The 17,835-nt window shown below is 40.7% G+C and overlaps 1 protein-coding gene across 1 annotated transcript in view; it reads left to right on the forward strand.

Annotated features, from left to right (window-relative positions):
* Positions 1 to 6,898: 6,898 nt before the first annotated feature.
* The window catches only part of GTF2E2 (general transcription factor IIE subunit 2), a 62,994-nt gene continuing 52,057 nt past the window's right edge, over positions 6,899 to 17,835 (forward strand). The window contains exons 1-2 of the mRNA XM_057537460.1: positions 6,899 to 7,132; positions 11,259 to 11,428. Coding sequence (XP_057393443.1) covers positions 11,263 to 11,428 — 166 coding nt within the window. The 5' untranslated portion in view covers positions 6,899 to 7,132; positions 11,259 to 11,262. The remainder of the gene's footprint in view (positions 7,133 to 11,258; positions 11,429 to 17,835) is intronic.

Raw genomic sequence — 17,835 nt, forward strand, 5'->3', positions numbered from 1 at the left:
ATCTCTAGCAAAATCCTTCAAAGAGTTGTCTAGACATTCTGTTAATTCTCAGGCATTCATCCTCACCACATTATGAAAACTGCCCTTGTGAAGGTCACCAATGACTATATGATACGAAACCTAATGGTTAATTCTCGAGTTTCATCTAGCACGACCTCCCACCAGTATTTGACATTTGGTCAACATTTCCTTCTTGAAATATTTCTTCACTTGTCTTCTGGGACACCCACTCTTTCTTGGTTCTCTTTCTCTTCACTGCCCCCTTCTCAGCATCCTTGGTGGTCTTCCTTCGTGGGTCCTAGCGCTCAATCCTTGGCCTTCTTTTCTTCTCTATCTTCATCCACTCCCTAGGTGAGCTGATCCAGTTCCATGGCTTTAAGTACCGTCTCTAAACTAACTCCTATAGCCAACTGCCTACCCAACAGCTCCATCTAGGTATCTGATAGGCATTGTCAACTTAATGTGGTCAAATGAACTCACTTCCTCCTCCAAACTTGCTTCTTTCCCGGTGTTCCCCATCTCAGTACACGGATCACCACTCACTCAGTTACTCAAAATAAAGATTTGTAGTCATCCTTGACTTCATTCTTTAAGTGAAAGTTTTTTTGTTGGCTTATAATGAAGATGCTGCCAGGCAAGGGGTTATTGGGACAACTCACTTTCATACTATGGGACCCTCGTTGAGAAAAGGATGGTGTTAAAGTAGAGAGAGAGAGACTAACTATAGATGTTGTGTGGGGAGATCAGTTGACTACTTAGGAAGAGTTTTGATGAAGTCAGAAGGACATAGGTTGGTACTTAGCTTTATGGGAGCAAGAGCTAAAAAGTTTCAGTGCATTCACACTCTGTCAGGCTAGGGATGAACTCAGTGGCTTTCAACCGTAAAGTTTATTTCTCATTCATGCTACATGTCTATTGTGGATGGGCCATAGCTCTGCTCCATGTCATCTTCACTCCAGGATTGGGTTGACAAAGTGCCCCAGTCTGGAATATGGCAGCGGAAAAGCAAGCCAGTGAATCACAAGCTAGCTCTTAAATTAAAGCTTCTCCTTAGATGTTACACATTTCACAGTCCATTAGCCAAAGCAAGTCACCTGCCACTCCTATGTTTAACAGGGCGGACAGTATAATCTTCCTTCAGGAAGAAGAGGTGAATCATTATGAACAATTATACAACCTACCACAGACGCCATTGGATTTGGCAATTGGGAAATCATTGGTGGCCTTTGAAAAGAATTTAACTGGAGACTTGGGTTCTAATAATAACTATAATTTAGTGATAACTTGCTATCGTCCACATACTGTGGTGAGTGCTTTACATTTATTATCTAATTTAATCCTTGTTATGGGCTGCATGTTGATGTCCCCCTCAAATTCATGCACTGAAACCTAACCCCCAGTGGGATGGTATTGGGGGTAGGGTCTTTGGGAGGTAATTAGGTGGGTGGAAGCTTCATGGTGGGGTTAGTGCTTATAAGAAGAGACAGGACAGGGACTTCCCTGGCAGTCCAGTGGTTAAGACTCCGTGCTTCCACTGCACGGGGCATGGGTTCGATCCCTGGTCAGGGAACTAAGATCCCACATGCCACGTGGCATGGCCAAAAAATTAAAAAAAAAAAAAAAAGAAGAAGAGACAGGAGAGAGCTTGTTTCCCACCAGACACTGGTTCTTTTGGCACCTTGATCTTGGATTTTCCAGCCTCCAGAAGTGTGAGAAAGAAATGTTTGTTGTTGGGACTTCCCTGGTGGTGCAGTGGTTAAGAATCCGCCTGCCAATTCAGGGGACACGGGTTCGAACCCTGGTCTAGGAAGATCCCACATGCCGTGGAGTAACTAAGCCCGCGTGCCACAACTACTGAAGCCCGCGCACCTAGAGCCCGTGCTCTGCAACAAGAGAAGCCACCACAATGAGAAGCCCTCGTACAGCAACGCAGACCCAATGCAGGCAAAAATAAATAAATTTTTTTAAAAAATTAAAAAAGAAAAAAAAAGAAATGTTTGTTGTTTAAGCCACCCAGTCTATGGTAATTTGTTATAGCAGCCCAATCTGAGATAATCCTTTCCATTACAGGTGAGGAAACGCAGGTTTACAGAGATTAAATATTGGTTTAAGGTCATACGACTACTGGTAAGTGGTGGAGCAGATTCAGGCCAGTTCTGGCTCCAAGGCCAGTATTTTAACCCCTGCAGATTGAAACTTAACAAGCAGAGGCAATAGCAATTTTATTTTGAGAAAGTTTGTGAGAGAGAGGATTGTAGGGTCGCGGAATGTGCCAGCACAAAATATGCCACCTGGGCTTAAGGATTGTTTTGAGCTGAAGACAACTGAGGAGAAGCAGATACGAGAAAAGCTCTCTGTCCTCCCCCTATTTGCCTAAAAGTAGGACATAAATTTGTGCAGGTGTGCCCCCTCCTCTCCCTACCAGGAAGGACAAAAGTTAATCACTGGAGACAACTTTAGACCCTTCTCACCCCAGAGATGGCCCCAGAGGAAGCTGTACAACAAACTTTACTAACTAGCCCTTATCTTCCATTACTTTCCCCAAATGTTTACCTTTACACAGTTTACCACCCTGGAAACTCAACGTCATTTTTGCTCAAAATCTCGTCGCTTCTCTAAAAAATTATTGTTCTTTTGTTAAGATGCTAAGTAAGGGAATTCCTTAGCAGTCCGGAGGTTAGGACTCTGCGCTTTTACTGCTGAGGGTGTGGGTTCAATCCCTGAATCCCTGGTCAGGGACGTAGGATCCCGCAAACTGCGGAGTGCGGCCAAAAAAAAAAAAAAAAGATGCTAAGTAAGCTTTAGTTCTAACCACCCCTTTGCGTTACTCATCTCTTGGTACTCCCGTGTGTGTGTGTGTGTATGTGAGTGTGTGTGTGTATTGCACATGGTAATAAACTTCTGTTCGCTTTTCTCTTGTTAGTCTGCCTTTTGTTAGTCTAATTACAGGGCCCCAGCCTGAGAATTTAAGATGGATTGAGGGGGAAAAGACTGTTTTCCTCCCTTACGGGATGAATGCTTGAGACAGAAGCAGAGTCCTAGAAAGATATTTTCAGGATTGGGCAGGCTGCATCAGAAAGCCGGGCAAAAGGCTCCAAGGGAGCAGAGACTGTCAATGCTAGAGAAATCTAGGACAGGTGATGAGCAGAGTATTGACTGTAGCTCTTGATCTGGGTAGATGTGGGCTAATTTGCTTTGTCGGCTATTTTGAGAATGCAGTTATCTAATTAGTTGAGATGGATTAACTGGTGAGGGGAGTTGAAAAGCAGTTGTTATTTGATGGCAAAATGAAGTGAATTTATTTGCCTTACCTCAGTTTTCCTCTACCAAGCAATTGTTTAATGCGAAAAATTAAAATGTAAAATTAAGCCACTGCATTAAAAAAAATGAAGTTCTGATACATGCCACAACATGAGCGAACCTTGTAAACATTACATCAAGTGAAACAAGCCAGCCACAAGAAGACATATACTGTATTATTCCACTTACATAAAATATCTAGAATTAGGGTAAATTCATAGAGATAGAAAGTAGATTAGAAGTTACCAGGCGCTGAGGAGAGGAGGAAATGGGGAGTTATCCCTTAATGGGTACTGAGTTTCTGTCTGGGATGATGAAAAATTCTGGAAATAGTGATGATAGTTGCACAGTATTGCGAATGTAATTAATGCCACCAAATTGTACATTTTAAAATGGTTGAAATGGCAAAATTATATATATATACCACAATTAAATAAAATAGTAAAAAAAAGTTTATGCACCATGTTGAATTAATCATGTGGTTATATTGAGTTGTTTTTGGGGGTGAGGGGGTTTGGACAGGCCAGGAGGGAAGAATGTTTTTTAAAATATGCAAAGTATATTTCCCTGAAGAAGTCACCACACTTTCTACCAAAGAGTATGCAGTGTATTATAAGCATTCATGAGATGACATAAATTGTTATTGCATGAATAGCTTGGGTCCTTCTTCATATAATTTGACGTTCACCACACCCTTCTGATCTGGAAATACTGAGCCTGCCAATACGTAGATGGTTTTAATTATTATAAAGGTTTATTTTATTTAAGCATCAGTGGTGGAGACTTTGTGTATATTACACAAACAGCCATGTCCTTATAAATAGTCATGGCCCTCACCTGAGAGTGAAATGTTTTTCATATGCTTTCCCTAAGCCCTGGCTAGAGGCTGCTTCAGAAGCAATTCACATGGTGTCTATATTGTGTAACAAGGATGAGAAGACAGAATAAAAGTCTATATGTTTAACTCCAAATCATGAATTCTGTGAAATCTAGCTAATTCGGGCTGATGTTTGGCCACGTGGTTATCATGCAAATCATCATGTAGTCAACATTACCAGCAGACAAAACAGAATCCGTTTTTAGTTCATGTGTAGTGTGGTGTCCATGTGTAAGTACATTTGACACAAAAATGGCCTAATTACGGGCCATATAGGGAGCACATTTTTCTCTTCACTTGAGGAGTACCTTCAGAGTGCAGGAAGTCACACCAAAGTGTTTTGAATGAGTGCAGCCATCACTTTCAGTGCAACGACCTAGTCACAGGCAACAGGACGTATAAAGAGGAGTGATGCCACTGCTTGACGACATTGATCATTTATATATTTTAATGGTTTGCCGGGGTGTGTAGGGGAGGGTGTCAAGTTGGGCGATGATAATAATAGCTAATATTGGGGTAAAGGCGGGGGCAGTTGACATTTGAGGGTTTGGATTATAAATAACATATTCTAATATTGGCATTAGAAGGCTTAACTGTGTCCTATAGCTGTTCCAACTGGCTGAAATGAGACAGGACATTGAAATAAAGGAATACTTGTGAGCATTTTGTCTAAGTAATTAAACAAGGAGGCCCTAGACTAAGGTGGCTCCAAAGCCTTGGTAAGTCTACACGTGAAACCACAACCTAAGTTGGAGTCACTGGAATCCGAGAAAATGAAATTTAAGAACAACTAATCACAAACAGCCAACCAGGATTTCCCACTAAGGCAACCACTTAAGAGCTGTAGCCAACCAATACTTTCTTTGATTTGCTTCCTTCTCCTCTCTGTAAAAACCTTTCCCCTAGCTCCTGTCAGTGGAGTGCTCCTAACCATTTTTGGTTTGTTTGCGGCTGATTTGAATTGCTATTTGCTTAAACTCTTCAAAATTGTAATGTACCTTAGTTTATCTTTTAACAGTTCATTGTGTGCTCTCTGTGTGGTAGATCTACTTCTGTAAAAGCATGAGTCTCTAATTGTTAAACTCCTAAGTCTCAAGTGACTAGGTAATGAGCATGTGTGGAAGTTTTATTAAACACAGTGGAAATAGATGAAGACCACTCAAATGAGAACAGAGACTGCACCCCTTGCTATGTAGCAAGAGATTCAGCCACCATCTCTTGCACTTGGCAGAGACTCAAAGGCAATCACAAAGAGGGGAAGTGTTATAGTGCAAAAAAAAGAGGGGGTGATGCTTCTGGTATGTTCTGATTAAAGTTTTTTGGCAGGGGAAGCTGGGGGAGGGGTGTCTGAAATAGGGAAGTTGGCAGGCTTTGAGTAAAACCTGACCATTCTGAGCTAATTGCTGCAAAGGTTGTGGCTTGGTTTTTTAAGTGGGCCAGAGTTTTATTATCATATATGGTCTAGCCATTGTCCATTTGTATATAAAAAGTCTCTCATTCATTAATAAGGAAGCTAACAGAATGGTAGAACTGATTCCACAAGGATATGGTAAATTCGGATTTATATAATCATTGGGGAAAGGATAAGATAAAAATAAATTGATACAAAACTGGCTCATGTTTCTCAGGACAATGCAATTTTAAGCTTTGGGATTTTTTTTTTTTTGCAGTGGACGCCTGCTTCTCCTCATTACACCTCATCAGTTTTTTACCAGTTAATCTCTGATTCTCCTGGGTTATAAAACTGAGTCCTCATAAACTGTTATCCAAATGAAGCTACCTTTCCTGAGGGTGTCAGATGAACATCAGGTGAGTTTATTACAAAATCCTGTAGAATGAAATCAATTTTAAAAAGACACACAATCGTCTTTTGGCTTTATTTCCAAGTTTTGAATAAATATTTACGTATTATCTCATACAATCTTCACAACAGTCCAATGAAAGTAACGTATTGTGGTAGTACAATTATTATTCCCATTTCCCAGACCTGAAAACCGAAACGCAGGTTAAGTAACTTGAGGAGTAACCAGCACACTAAGTAAACGACAGCTGTATAATAGTTGAGCACTGGCTATGCGCCGCTTCAAGTTGGAGTGAGGAGAGGCCAGCCGCACGAAATTTGACACGCTCCAGTACGTTGCAGGTCGTGGGCAAGGCCAATTATCTTTTCCGTCGCCTTATTTCTACCCCTTATGCAGCTTCTGAATCCTAAATCCTTTTCCAAGAGAGTTTACAGGGGGCGCGGTTGGGAGTTCAGAAACTGAACTTCACGTCAGGATTTGCCTTTGCTAGCTGTGCTGTCTCGAGCAAGTCATTTAGTTTCACTGGGCCTCTTTCCTCAGTTGAAAAAGAGAGAGCGGGAACAATGTTCTTCGAAGTTTAGGTGTTGGTGACTGGCATTTGATGTAAAGTCACAGGACATCTGATAGACAATAACTTGAAAAATCTCGTCGCCATTTGGGTTAAACAGATCCCAGAGCACGCTGCAGGAGGATTTAGTAGCTTTACAGTTCTATTTCTGTAAAGGAGAGATTTCTTCCCTCTCAGCTGCGGCTACTTAACTCCCACTTAAGCCCCTCTCCCAACCACTCTCCCGTTGTCATGGAGACCAGGGACGCCCCAGCTCTGGATTCCCCTCCCCGGGCGGGGGTATGAGAGGGCGCATGCGCGTTCTCGGCGGCCGAGGGGCCGCGGTGGCTGCCGGGACTGGGCTCCGAACCCGCGGATCAGGAAGTGGCGGTTGGAGCCCGGGGCCGAGTTGCCGCTTGAGCCGCCGCCGCCGCCGCCGCCAGTGCGTAGACCCCGACCTGGCGGGGTAGCGCTGGGCGTGCGTGCGGGCGAGCGGGGGCGCCGACGACGAGCAGGAAGCGGCGGCCACGCGGGCGTGTGCGGCTGGTCGAGGAGGAGGCTCTGGGAGGCGGCGGCCGGGCGCGTGGGGCTGCCCTCCTGGCTCAGGTAGGGGCTGCAGCAGCGGGGTGAGGGGCGCGGAGCCCCGGCCTGTTGTTTCTCCGGGCCGCCTCCGCCCGGGGGCGAGCGGGCCTCCCACCCCGCGGGAGGCTGGGGCCGCCGTTCCCGGCGCGAAACGCTGAAATCTGCTAACAGCTTCTCGGGAGCATTGTCTTTTAGGCCGGAGGTTCATTGAGTAAAGTTTTGGGTTAGAAAGAGGGGAAATTCACATCGGAGAGCTGATTGTGCCTCTTCCTGGTCCCCCCAGCTTGCATTAGCAGCTGCCGTACGAACCAGGTGTGTGGAGTTTGGGGAAACGGTGCCCAGCCACCTAAAGGCTGGGATGTAGATGCTCCTTCCCGGACTGTTGTTTTCAGCTGCCTTTTGGAGACCTACTTTGGAATGATTCCTAAGCTTGAGTTATAATGGTTGTTTCCTGCAAAGCCTAAAGACATTTCCCGAAACAAATAGCTGCGGTAACCTTTTTCCGTCCACCTCTACGTTTCTGTCATTTAAGAGGTGAGCAAGTGTCTATTCTCAGCTTGCCGGCTATTCATAGCAGTGTTGGCACCTGCGAGGCGCAGGCGGGAAAGAAGCGAGAGAGGAAAGAGCAGAAAGGTTGAAAGAAGTCAAATGATGAAGTGGAAAGAATGTGGGCTTTGGAGCGAGAAGATTTTCATTTAATTTTTGGCTTCTTATTGGGGGAACACATGGACTCTGAGTTGTGGGGTTTTTGTTTTTTGTTTTTGGTTTTTTGTTAATGTCAGATGGGCAGGGTGATGTGTCCTGTCTACAACACAGGTCAGTACATGTAAAACTCTACAGATACTGCGTAGTCTTGTGAGGAAAAGTTAGGCGGAGCATGTGATGGTGAAAGACCTTAAATCTTCTGTTCTACGTGCCGTTGGACTTGACCCATAACCACACAGGTCGCCTTTGCTTGGGAGGCCTTTACCAGCATTTCAAGTCTGGAGTGAGGGGCACCTGATTTAGGAGTCAGGATATTCGTGTCCTGGCTCAGATACTTTCAGCTGTGTGACCTTAACGATGCCTCTTCATTTCAGATTTCACATATTAAAATAGAAATAACGCGAAGTACCAGTTACCTCGTAGAGTTGTGAGGATCAAATGCTGTAAACATCAGATCTTCGTAAAATTTGGTTAAATCTGTGTTAAAATCATGGTTATAACAGCCGGGGTTAGTTATCTGTCTTTACAAGGTGAAATAAACAGATAACAGATGTTTCCTGTTTTAGGCTTGTTGCCCTCGCCTTATCACTGGGGAATTCTCCTTTCTTGTTCTGACACTTTTCCTCCCCAAGACTGCCTCCTGCCTTCTTCACCTCAGTGTAATCATTTGGTTACTTCTTTTCAGATCCAACTCGAAATAATAGTACTGAAATAACATATATTTGTGTAGCTTTACTATTTAAAAAAATCATTTTCACAAACATTTTCTCAGTTTATTCTTACAGTTGGGCTAGATGTAGACAGCATTGGTAGTACCCTTATTTTACTTATGATAAAATTGGATTTCGGGAGGTCTAGTGGATTGCCCAGGTCATGTTGCTGTTAGGGATTAGAACTGAGGGAAGGAGGCAGGTCTTAGATTCGAGGTCCCGTGCCGGTGATTCTTCTTTCGTTCCTTAGCTGAAGTTTACTCTGATTATTTCTTGTCAATGCTTTTATATATGTATATATTTTAAATTTTATTGAAGCATAGTTGGCTTACGATGTTGTGTTTAATTTCTCCTCTACGGCAGAGTGACTCCATTATACATATATATTCTTCATATTCTTTTCCATTATGGTTTATCTCAGGATATTGAATATTGTTCCTTGTACTGTACAGTGGGACCTTGTTGTTTATGCGTCCTACATATAATAGTTTGCATCTGCTAACCCAAACTTCCAGTCCTTCCCCCCCCGCCCCCCCCCCCCGCTTGGCAACCACAAGTCTGTTCTCTATATTTGTGAGTCTGTTTTTGTTTTGTAGATATGTTCATTTGTGTCATATTTTAGATGTCACATACAAGTGATAGCATATGGTATTGGTGTTTCTCTTTCTGACTTCGCTTAGTATGATAATCTCTAGGTCCATCCGTGTTGCTGCAAATGGCATTATTTCATTCTTTTTAATGGCTGAGTAATTATTCAATGCTTATATTTTTAACTTTTAGCATGGTAAGTCGCGTTTTATTTATTCATTGCTTTTTTAAAAATAAATTTATTTATTGTTGGCTTCATTGGGTCTTTCGTTGCTGTGCGCGGGCTTTTCTCTAGTTGCAGCGAGGGGGCTACTCTTCATTGCGGTTTGCGGGCTTCTCATTGCGGTGGCTTCTCTTGTTGTGGCTCATGGGCTCTAGGGGCACGGGCTTCAGTAGTTGTGGCACAAGGCTTAGTTGCTCCGTAGCATGTGGGATCTTTGCGGATCAGGGATCGAACCTATGTCCCCTGGATTGGCAGGCGGATTCTTCACCACTGTGCCACCACGGAAGTCCCTATTCATTGCTTTTTAACCGAGGTGCTCAGTGCTTTCATGTTCTCAAATGTAAGCTTATTGAAGGCAAGGATTTATCTTACAGAACTTTTCAAAGGTTGGAGTACAGTGCCTCACAAACAGAAGAAATTTTTTTTAATATATTGGTTTTTTAAAATTAATTTATTTTTTAAAATTTTATTTATTTTTGGCTGCGTTGAGTCTTTGTTGCTGTCAGCGGGATTTCTCTAGTTGCCTTGAGCGGGGGCTACTCTTCGTTGCGGTTTGCGGGCTTCTCATTGCGGTGGCGTCTCTTGTGGAGCATGGGCTCTAGGTGCGCGGGCTTCGGTAGTTGTGGCTCGCGGGCTCTGGAGCACAAGCTCAGTAGTTGTGGTGCTGGGGCTTAGTTGCTCCGCGGCATGTGGGATCTTCCCGGACCAGGACTTGAACCCGAGTCCCCTGCATTAGCAGGCGGATTCTTAACCACTGCGCCACCAGGGAAGCCCAAACAGAAGACATTTAATAAAGGATTGTAAAACCATTAGCAATGAGGCTAGAGCAATTTAAAGATGTTCTTCCGTTCGTTGCTCACTTGGAAATTTATTGAGCTACCCCATGCTTGAAGGCTTTCAAAGTATAAGATAGAGTCTTTTTCCTCTGGGACTTTGCTTCCCAACTTATGAACACTAGTCTTAATAGTGTAGAAATCATTTTCGTAGTCAGCGTGTGTACTTCTGAGACTCTCCATGGGGTTCTAGGGAGAGTTCAGACAAGAGAGGAATGTTTTAAAATACTTGTTGAATGACCTGTGGCTTCCCTGGTTGTACTGAAGTTGCTTAGAATTGTGGAGTTTTAAAACTGGGAGAAAACCCAAAGAGGTCTAGTCCCACCTCCTTCCAAATCAGGAATTTTCTGTAGATATTTCTAACACATATTAATCCAGCCTCTTCACTACTTATGAGAGTCCACCAGTTTTAAAATATACCTTTTAATTTATAAGCAATTCTGATGGTTCTCATTTTTTTGCAATGAGCCTAAATTTGTCTCCTAATTTCCACCCAGTAGTCCTGCTGTTGTTCCTAAAACAGCATTGTCCAGTAGGAATACAGTGTGAGCTGCAAATGTGAGCCACACATGTAATTTAAAATTTTCTAGTAGCCATAATTTAAAAAAAAAGAAAAAATAGGGGAAATTAATTTTAATATTTTACTTAACCGAGTATATCCAAACTACTATCACATTAGCGTAATCAGTCTAAAATATTTCAGTAATTTAAAAAGTTCTTTTCGTTGTATTGAGTCTTTTAAATGCGGGTGTATTTTACACTTAGAGTACATCTCAACTCTAGCCCCATTTCAGGCGCTCAGTCAGCACTTCGGCCAGTGGCTGTTTGTTATATTGGACAGTGTAGTTCTAGAGCTTTAGAGAATAATCCTGTTTTTCTTTTGTAGTGCTTAGCACAGTGCTTGGCATATAACAGGCACTAATTAAAGAATTTTTTGAGTGAATGAGTAAGTGAATAAATACAAGTGCTAGAGAACAAGTAATAAAAGGTAATTCTGTTTGGGAAGTAACTCTTGTTGAGACCTGTGGATTTGGCACATAGATTTGAGTGACTGGAATCTGTATTGAAGAAACTTATTTTTATCTTTGCAGCATTATGGATCCAAGTCTCTTGAGAGAACGGGAGCTGTTTAAAAAACGAGCTCTTTCCACTCCTGTAGTAGAAAAACGTTCTGTATCTTCTGAGTCATCTTCATCATCATCAAAGAAGAAGAAAGCGAAGCTAGAACATGGAGGATCATCAGGCTCTAAACAAAATTCTGGTTAGTAGAATTGACTCTTTAGGACTGTTCAGCTTTTATTTTTCGGGAAACCATTTAGTTCATCATTCACATTGTTTGTTAGGTACTTTGTTAAGTATAAGGGTTGGGATGATGAGAATTTTTTGCTCTTAGGATGTTAATAGTTGTTTTGTAGTTAGAATTTAGGTTATTTTTAAGAAAAAAAGAAAAAACACTTCACTGAGGTTTAATTTATGTACTGTACCGTTCACTCGTTTTAAGGGTATAATTCAAAGATTTTTAGTAAGTTTACAGAGTTGTGCAACAACTATTACTACAATTGAATTTTTGTTCCCACCTCAGCCTCTGATAATTAATAATCTACTTCTGTCTCTATATATTTGCCTTTTCTGGACATTTCATATAAATGGAATTGTACAATATGTGTTCTTCAGTATGTGGCTTCTTTTACCTGGCATCTGTTGAGATGATAATGTTGTTCTTGTTCTTTGTTAATATGGTGTATTACATTAACGGATTTTCAGATGTTAAACCAACCTTGCATTCTTGGAATAAATCCTACTTGGTCATGGTGTGTAATCCTTTGTTGTGGGATTCAGTTTGCTGACATTTTGTCCAGGATTTATCCATGTTGTAGCATGTATCAGTATTTCATTCCATTTTATTGCTGAAGAGTAATCCATTGTATGATATATACCAAAATTTGTTTATCTATTCACCAGTTAATGGACATTTGGATTATTTCCACTTTTTGGCTATTATGAATAGTGCTGCTGGGAACATTCACGTACAAGTCTTTGTATGGACATGTGTTTTTTCCCTCTTGGATAGAATTTCACCTAAGAGTGGAATTTCTTGGTCATGTGGTAAATTTATGTTTAATTTTTTAAGAAACTACCAAAATGGCTGTACCATTTTACATTTTCACCATCAATGCATGTGGGTTCCATTTTTTTTTCTTATTCTTGCCAACACTTGTTATTCCTTGTCATTTTGATTGTAGCCATTCTGGTGGGTGTGAGGTGGTATCATTGTGGTCTTAATGTGCAGTACCCTAATGACTAATTATGTTGAACATCATTTCATGTGTTATTGATCATGTGTCTTTTGGTGAAATGCCTATTCAGTTTTTTGCCCATTTGAAAAAATTGGGTTGTCTTCTTCCTACTGATTTGTAAGAGTTCTTTATATATTCTGGGTACAGTTTCTTGATCCAATATCACCTGTGTTCTTGGTGTCATATTTAAGAAATCTTTGCCTAACCCAAGGTCATAAAAAATTCCTCCTGTGTTTTCTTCTCAGAGTTTTATAGTTTTAGCTCTTAGATTTAGGTCTGTGATACGTTTGAGTTGATATTTTTATGTATGGTTTAACATAAGGGTGTAAATTCATCTTTTTGTGTGTGGTTATTCAGTTGTCCCTGCACCATTTCTTTTTTTTTTTTTTTTTTTTTTTTAAAATTGCTTTTTTTTTTTTTTTTTAATTTATTTATTTATTTATATTTATTTATGGCTGTGTTGGGTCTTCGTTTCTGTGTGAGGGCTTTCTCTAGTTGCGGCAAGTGGGGGCCACTCTTCATCACGGTGCGCGGGCCTCTCACTATCGCGGCCTCTCTTGTTGCAGAGCACAGGCTCCAGACGCGCAGGCTCAGTAGTTCCTGCACCATTTCTTGAAAAAACTTTCTTTTCCCCATTGACTTGCATTGGCATCATTGTGGAATATCAGTTGACTACAAATGAGAGTTTTTTTCTGGAATCTAAATTAGGTTCCGTTGACTCATATGTCTGTCCTTATGCCAGTACGATATTCTCTTGACTGCTGTAGCATTCTAGTGACATTTTGAAATTGGGAAGTGTGGAAGTGTAAGTCCTTCAGTTTTGTTCTTTTTTTCAAAGTTGTTTTGGTTTTTCCTGGAGCCTTTGCATTTCCATATAAATTTTAGGATCATCTTGTCAGATCTCATCTGTAAAAGAGCCAGCTGTGATTTTGATAGGGATTGCACTGAGAATTGCTATCTTAACAATATTAAGTCTTTCAGTCAATTAACATGGCTATCTTTTCATTTTTTTAGGTTTCTAATTTCTTTCAACAATGTTTTGTAGTTTTTAAAGTATGTCTTGCTTTGTTAAATTCTAAATATTTTATTCTTTTTGATATTGTGAATGAAATTGTTTTCTTACTTTGCTACTTGGATTGTTAATTGCTAGTATATGGAAACACAGTAGATTTTTGTACACTGATCTCAAACTCTGCAACCTTGCTGAACTCATTATTTCTAGTTTTTTGTGTGGATTTTTTAGGATTATCTATATGTAAGATTTTGTCATCTGTGAATAAGAACAGTTTTACTTCACCTTGCCAATATCAATGCCTTTTCTTTCTTTTTCTTGGCTTAGTATTGGCTAGTAATAGAAGTAGTGAGTGTGAATATCTTTCGCTTGTTCCTATCTTAGGGGGAAAGCATTCAGTCTTTCACTATTATGTATGTTAGCTGCAGGGTTTATGTAGGTGCCCTTTATCAGGAATTCCCCTCTATTTTTAGTTTGTTGAGAGCTTTTAATACAAATGGGTAGTGGATGTTGTTAAATGCTTTTTCTGCATCTATTGAGGTAATCATGTTTGTTCTTGTTTTTTATTAATATGGTATATTACATTAATTTGTTTTCAGATGTTAAACCAACCTTATATTCTTGGAATAAATCCTACTTGGTCATGGTGTGTAATCCTTTTTATTTGTTGTGGGGTTCACTTTGCTGAATAATCTACTTCTGTAATATTTTGTACAGAATTTTTGCTGATATTTTGTACAGGATTTTTGTATCTGTACTCGTGAGGAATATGGTCTGTAGTTTTCTTTTCTTGTGCTGATTGGGGTATTTCTGGCCTCAAACGATTTGTGAAGTATTTCCTTTTCCTCTATTTTCTGGAAAGGTTTGTGAAGGTTTGATATAAATTTCTCCTTAAATATTTGATAGAATTCACTAGGGAAGCCATTTGGGCCTGAGCTTTCCTTTGTGGGATGCTCTTGGTTGAAATTTCTTCTTATAGATCTATTCAGATTTTCTATTTCTTCTTTTTTAAAAAAATTATTAGCACCTTTAATTAATTAATTAATTAATTATTTTGCTTGTTGGGTCTTAGTTTCTGTGCGAGGGCTTCCTCTAGTTGTGGCAAGCGGGGGCCACTCTTCATCGCAGTGTGCGGGCCTCTCACCATCATGGCCTCTCTTGTTGCAGAGCACAGGCTCCAGACACGCAGGCTCAGTAATTGTGGCTCACGCGCCTAGTTGCTCCGCAGCATGTGGGATCCCCCCAGACCAGGGCTCGAACCCGTGTTCCCTGCATTAGCAGGCAGATTCTCAACCACTGCGCCACCAGGGAAGCCCTCTATTTCTTCTTGAGTTAATTTGGTAGTTTGTCTTTTTAGGGGTTTGTCCATGTCATCATCTACATTGTCCAAAGTTTTTTAGAGTATTCGCTTTTGATTTCTATAAGGTCAATAGTGATATCCCTCCCTTCTTTCATTTCTGATTTTAGGAATTTTTTGTTTGTTTATTTGTTTTTGTTTTGTTTTTTGGTTAGTCCAGTTTAAAGGTTTGTCAATTTTGTTTATCTTTTTAAAAAAACAACTCTTTGTTTCACTGATTTGTTTTTCTGGTTTTTAAAAATTTCATTTATTTCCACTTTAGCATTTATTATTTCCTTCCTTCTGCTTATTTTGGGTTTAGTTTACTCTTAGGCTATTATCTTTTAGACAGCTAGGTCAGTGCAACTTAATTCGCAACAGAAATTATTTACCTCCTTCAAAGTGTAGCAGTGTAATCTTTATTGATGTCATCTTGTTAGATGTTCTTCAAGCTGTTTTACTGGTGTTAAAGCAGAACCAGTCTTTTCTATCAAAGGTTTATCATTCTTGTTAGCACATGCATTAGGTTTGATTATCTCTCATTACAATGAAATTTACATGAATTCATAATAAAGTTTTACAAATTGTTTTAAACATTAACAGAGACCTGCTCTTAGACCTGGTCTCTTTGATCTGCTTAAGAATATCTTTGCTCCAAAATCTCAGTGGCTTAAAACAACAAAGGTTTGTTTCTCTTTCATACCACATGTTTATCATGTGTTGGCAGGGGTCTTAGCTCATTACAGTCGCTCAAGGACCCAAGCTGATAGAGTAGCTGATATTTCAAGTGTTGTTGGTTTTGTTTCAATGCCGGAGGGAAAGAGAACTCTGGAAGATCTTGCCTGGCAGTTAAATGCTGTGGTCTGGAGGTGATACACATCAATTCATCGCACATCTCATTAGCCAGAGCTAGTCACAGGGCTGTACCCAGCCAGTTCCATGTGCTCAGAAAGAGGGGAGCTGGAAATACTGGGTGTAAACACTAAAGACTACCATACCATCCTAGCTCGGGGCACTACCATTGGATTGCCCGGTCAGCTGCTTGTCAGGTCTCCTGGTTTAGCTTCCCTGCTGGTCATTCTCTGTACAACAGTCAGTGATTTTTCTAATCATGAATCTGATGATGTCATTCTCTGCTTAAGGCTGATCATTGCTTTTCAGACAAAGCCCACCTTTTCCTGCAGCCTACATGCTGTACTTGATCTTGTCCCCCTTATCTTTTGTGCCCATATCTCACTTTTCTCCTTGTACTCTGTCCTAGTGATACTGGCTTGTAGCTCCTCTAACATGCTTCACTCTCTTGCCTCTTGGCCTTTGCTCATATTATTTCCTCTTCCTGGAACGTTCTTTCTTACCTCCTTCCCTCTTTCCTTTGGTTAACTCCTATTCCTCTTCTAGGTTTCAGCTTTAAAGTCATTCCCACTTTCCAATTTATTTATTGCTTAACCTTTGAATTCCCAGAGCACGCCCTGTTTCTGACAAAGCTATTGTGTGCCACTGTAATTGCCTGATTACTTGTTTGCCATTGTAACCTAATCCCTCACACATGGAAGCACTCAGTACATATTTGTTAAATGGCTAAATAGATTACAGGGTAGGGTAGGGAAAAGGTAGTGTATGTTATCAAAAAATCTAGTTATTAAAGGACCTGTATGCTTCCCATCTATGGCAAGGACCCCAAAGTTTTCCATTTATGAAAATGTGGTTTTAACAAGTGCTCAGAGTAGCTCTTGGTTACCAAAATATTTTGTATACCTAAGTTCCACAAGTCCTTTGAAAGTTGGTTATGTTATTTGTGTTTGTTTCTAATGTTAAAAGAAAAATATAAAAACATTGTGTGGAAAAGCCATTTCAGACTGGCATGTAGGGCTCTCTAAGTTGAAAATGACAGATACTTATTTTTCACTTCCCATATCAAGTATTTTCTGTTTTGCCATAATTTTCAGTTTGCTTCTTAATGTTGATGAGACACATTTAGTTAAGTGCCGTTACTTCTAATTATTTTGTTATTTTGAGTAATGCTATTGTAAACATCTTTGTATCTTCAGTTTTTTCTTTTGAAGTAATTTCACAGAATAAATTTCCAGGAGTGACATTTCTGGTCTAAGGGCAGTTATAGTGATCTGAATCAGGTTAAAAGCATACTTTGGTTTCTTCATGGGTAGTAGCAAAATAGTGTCAGGGTTATAAAATATAATACTGTACAGGCTTTGGCATTCCAAGAAATAAGATTGCCATATTTCTTAACAGGTGTTAAGTGGTCCTAGCTTTTGACTTGCTTTTGACTTTTTTGGCAGTCTTTTTTTTGGCCACACTGTGCGGCTTTCGGGATCTTAATTCCCGGACCAGGGATTGAACCCGGGTCCTGGCAGTGAAATCGCCCAGTCCTAACTACTGAACTGCCAGGGAATTACCTGACAGTCTTTTTGCATTGGGTATCTTAGGCCTTGGGAGTGTGAATGCGAGAGGCGTAATGAAAGAACAAGCTCAAGAAATGCAATTTAGGGGGCACGCGAGGAAGTTTGAGCTTGACAACAGCTCATCTTAGGCCATGTATTTCTTACTAAACAGTAAGTCAGTTTTTTTTTTTTAATTGATTAGTTCTGTAATTTTTTTTCTCTAAATAAATTTATTTATTTATTTATTTATTTTTTGGCTGTGTTGGGTCTTTGTTTCTGTGCGACGGCTTTCTCTAGTTGTGGTGAGCGGGGGCCACTCTTCATCGCGGTACGCGGGCCTCTCACTGTCGCGGCCTCGTTGCGGAGCACAGGCTCCAGACGCGCAGGCTCAGTAGTTGTGGCTCACGGGCCCAGTTGCTCCACGGCATGTGGGATCCTCCCAGACCAGGGCTCGAACCCGTGTCCCCTGCATTGGCAGGCAGATTCCCAACCACTGCACCGCCAGGGAAGCCCAGTAAGTCAGTTTTATGAAAAGTTTATGCAAGTGTCCTTGTGACCTTGCTGAGTATTTTGCGTCTTTTTTTTTCACACTAATCCTACATAAAACTTAAATCTTTAAAAATG

The sequence above is a fragment of the Balaenoptera acutorostrata genome, chromosome 21 (assembly GCF_949987535.1).
Source record: "Balaenoptera acutorostrata chromosome 21, mBalAcu1.1, whole genome shotgun sequence".
In the NCBI taxonomy this organism is placed as follows: Eukaryota; Metazoa; Chordata; class Mammalia; order Artiodactyla; family Balaenopteridae; genus Balaenoptera; species Balaenoptera acutorostrata.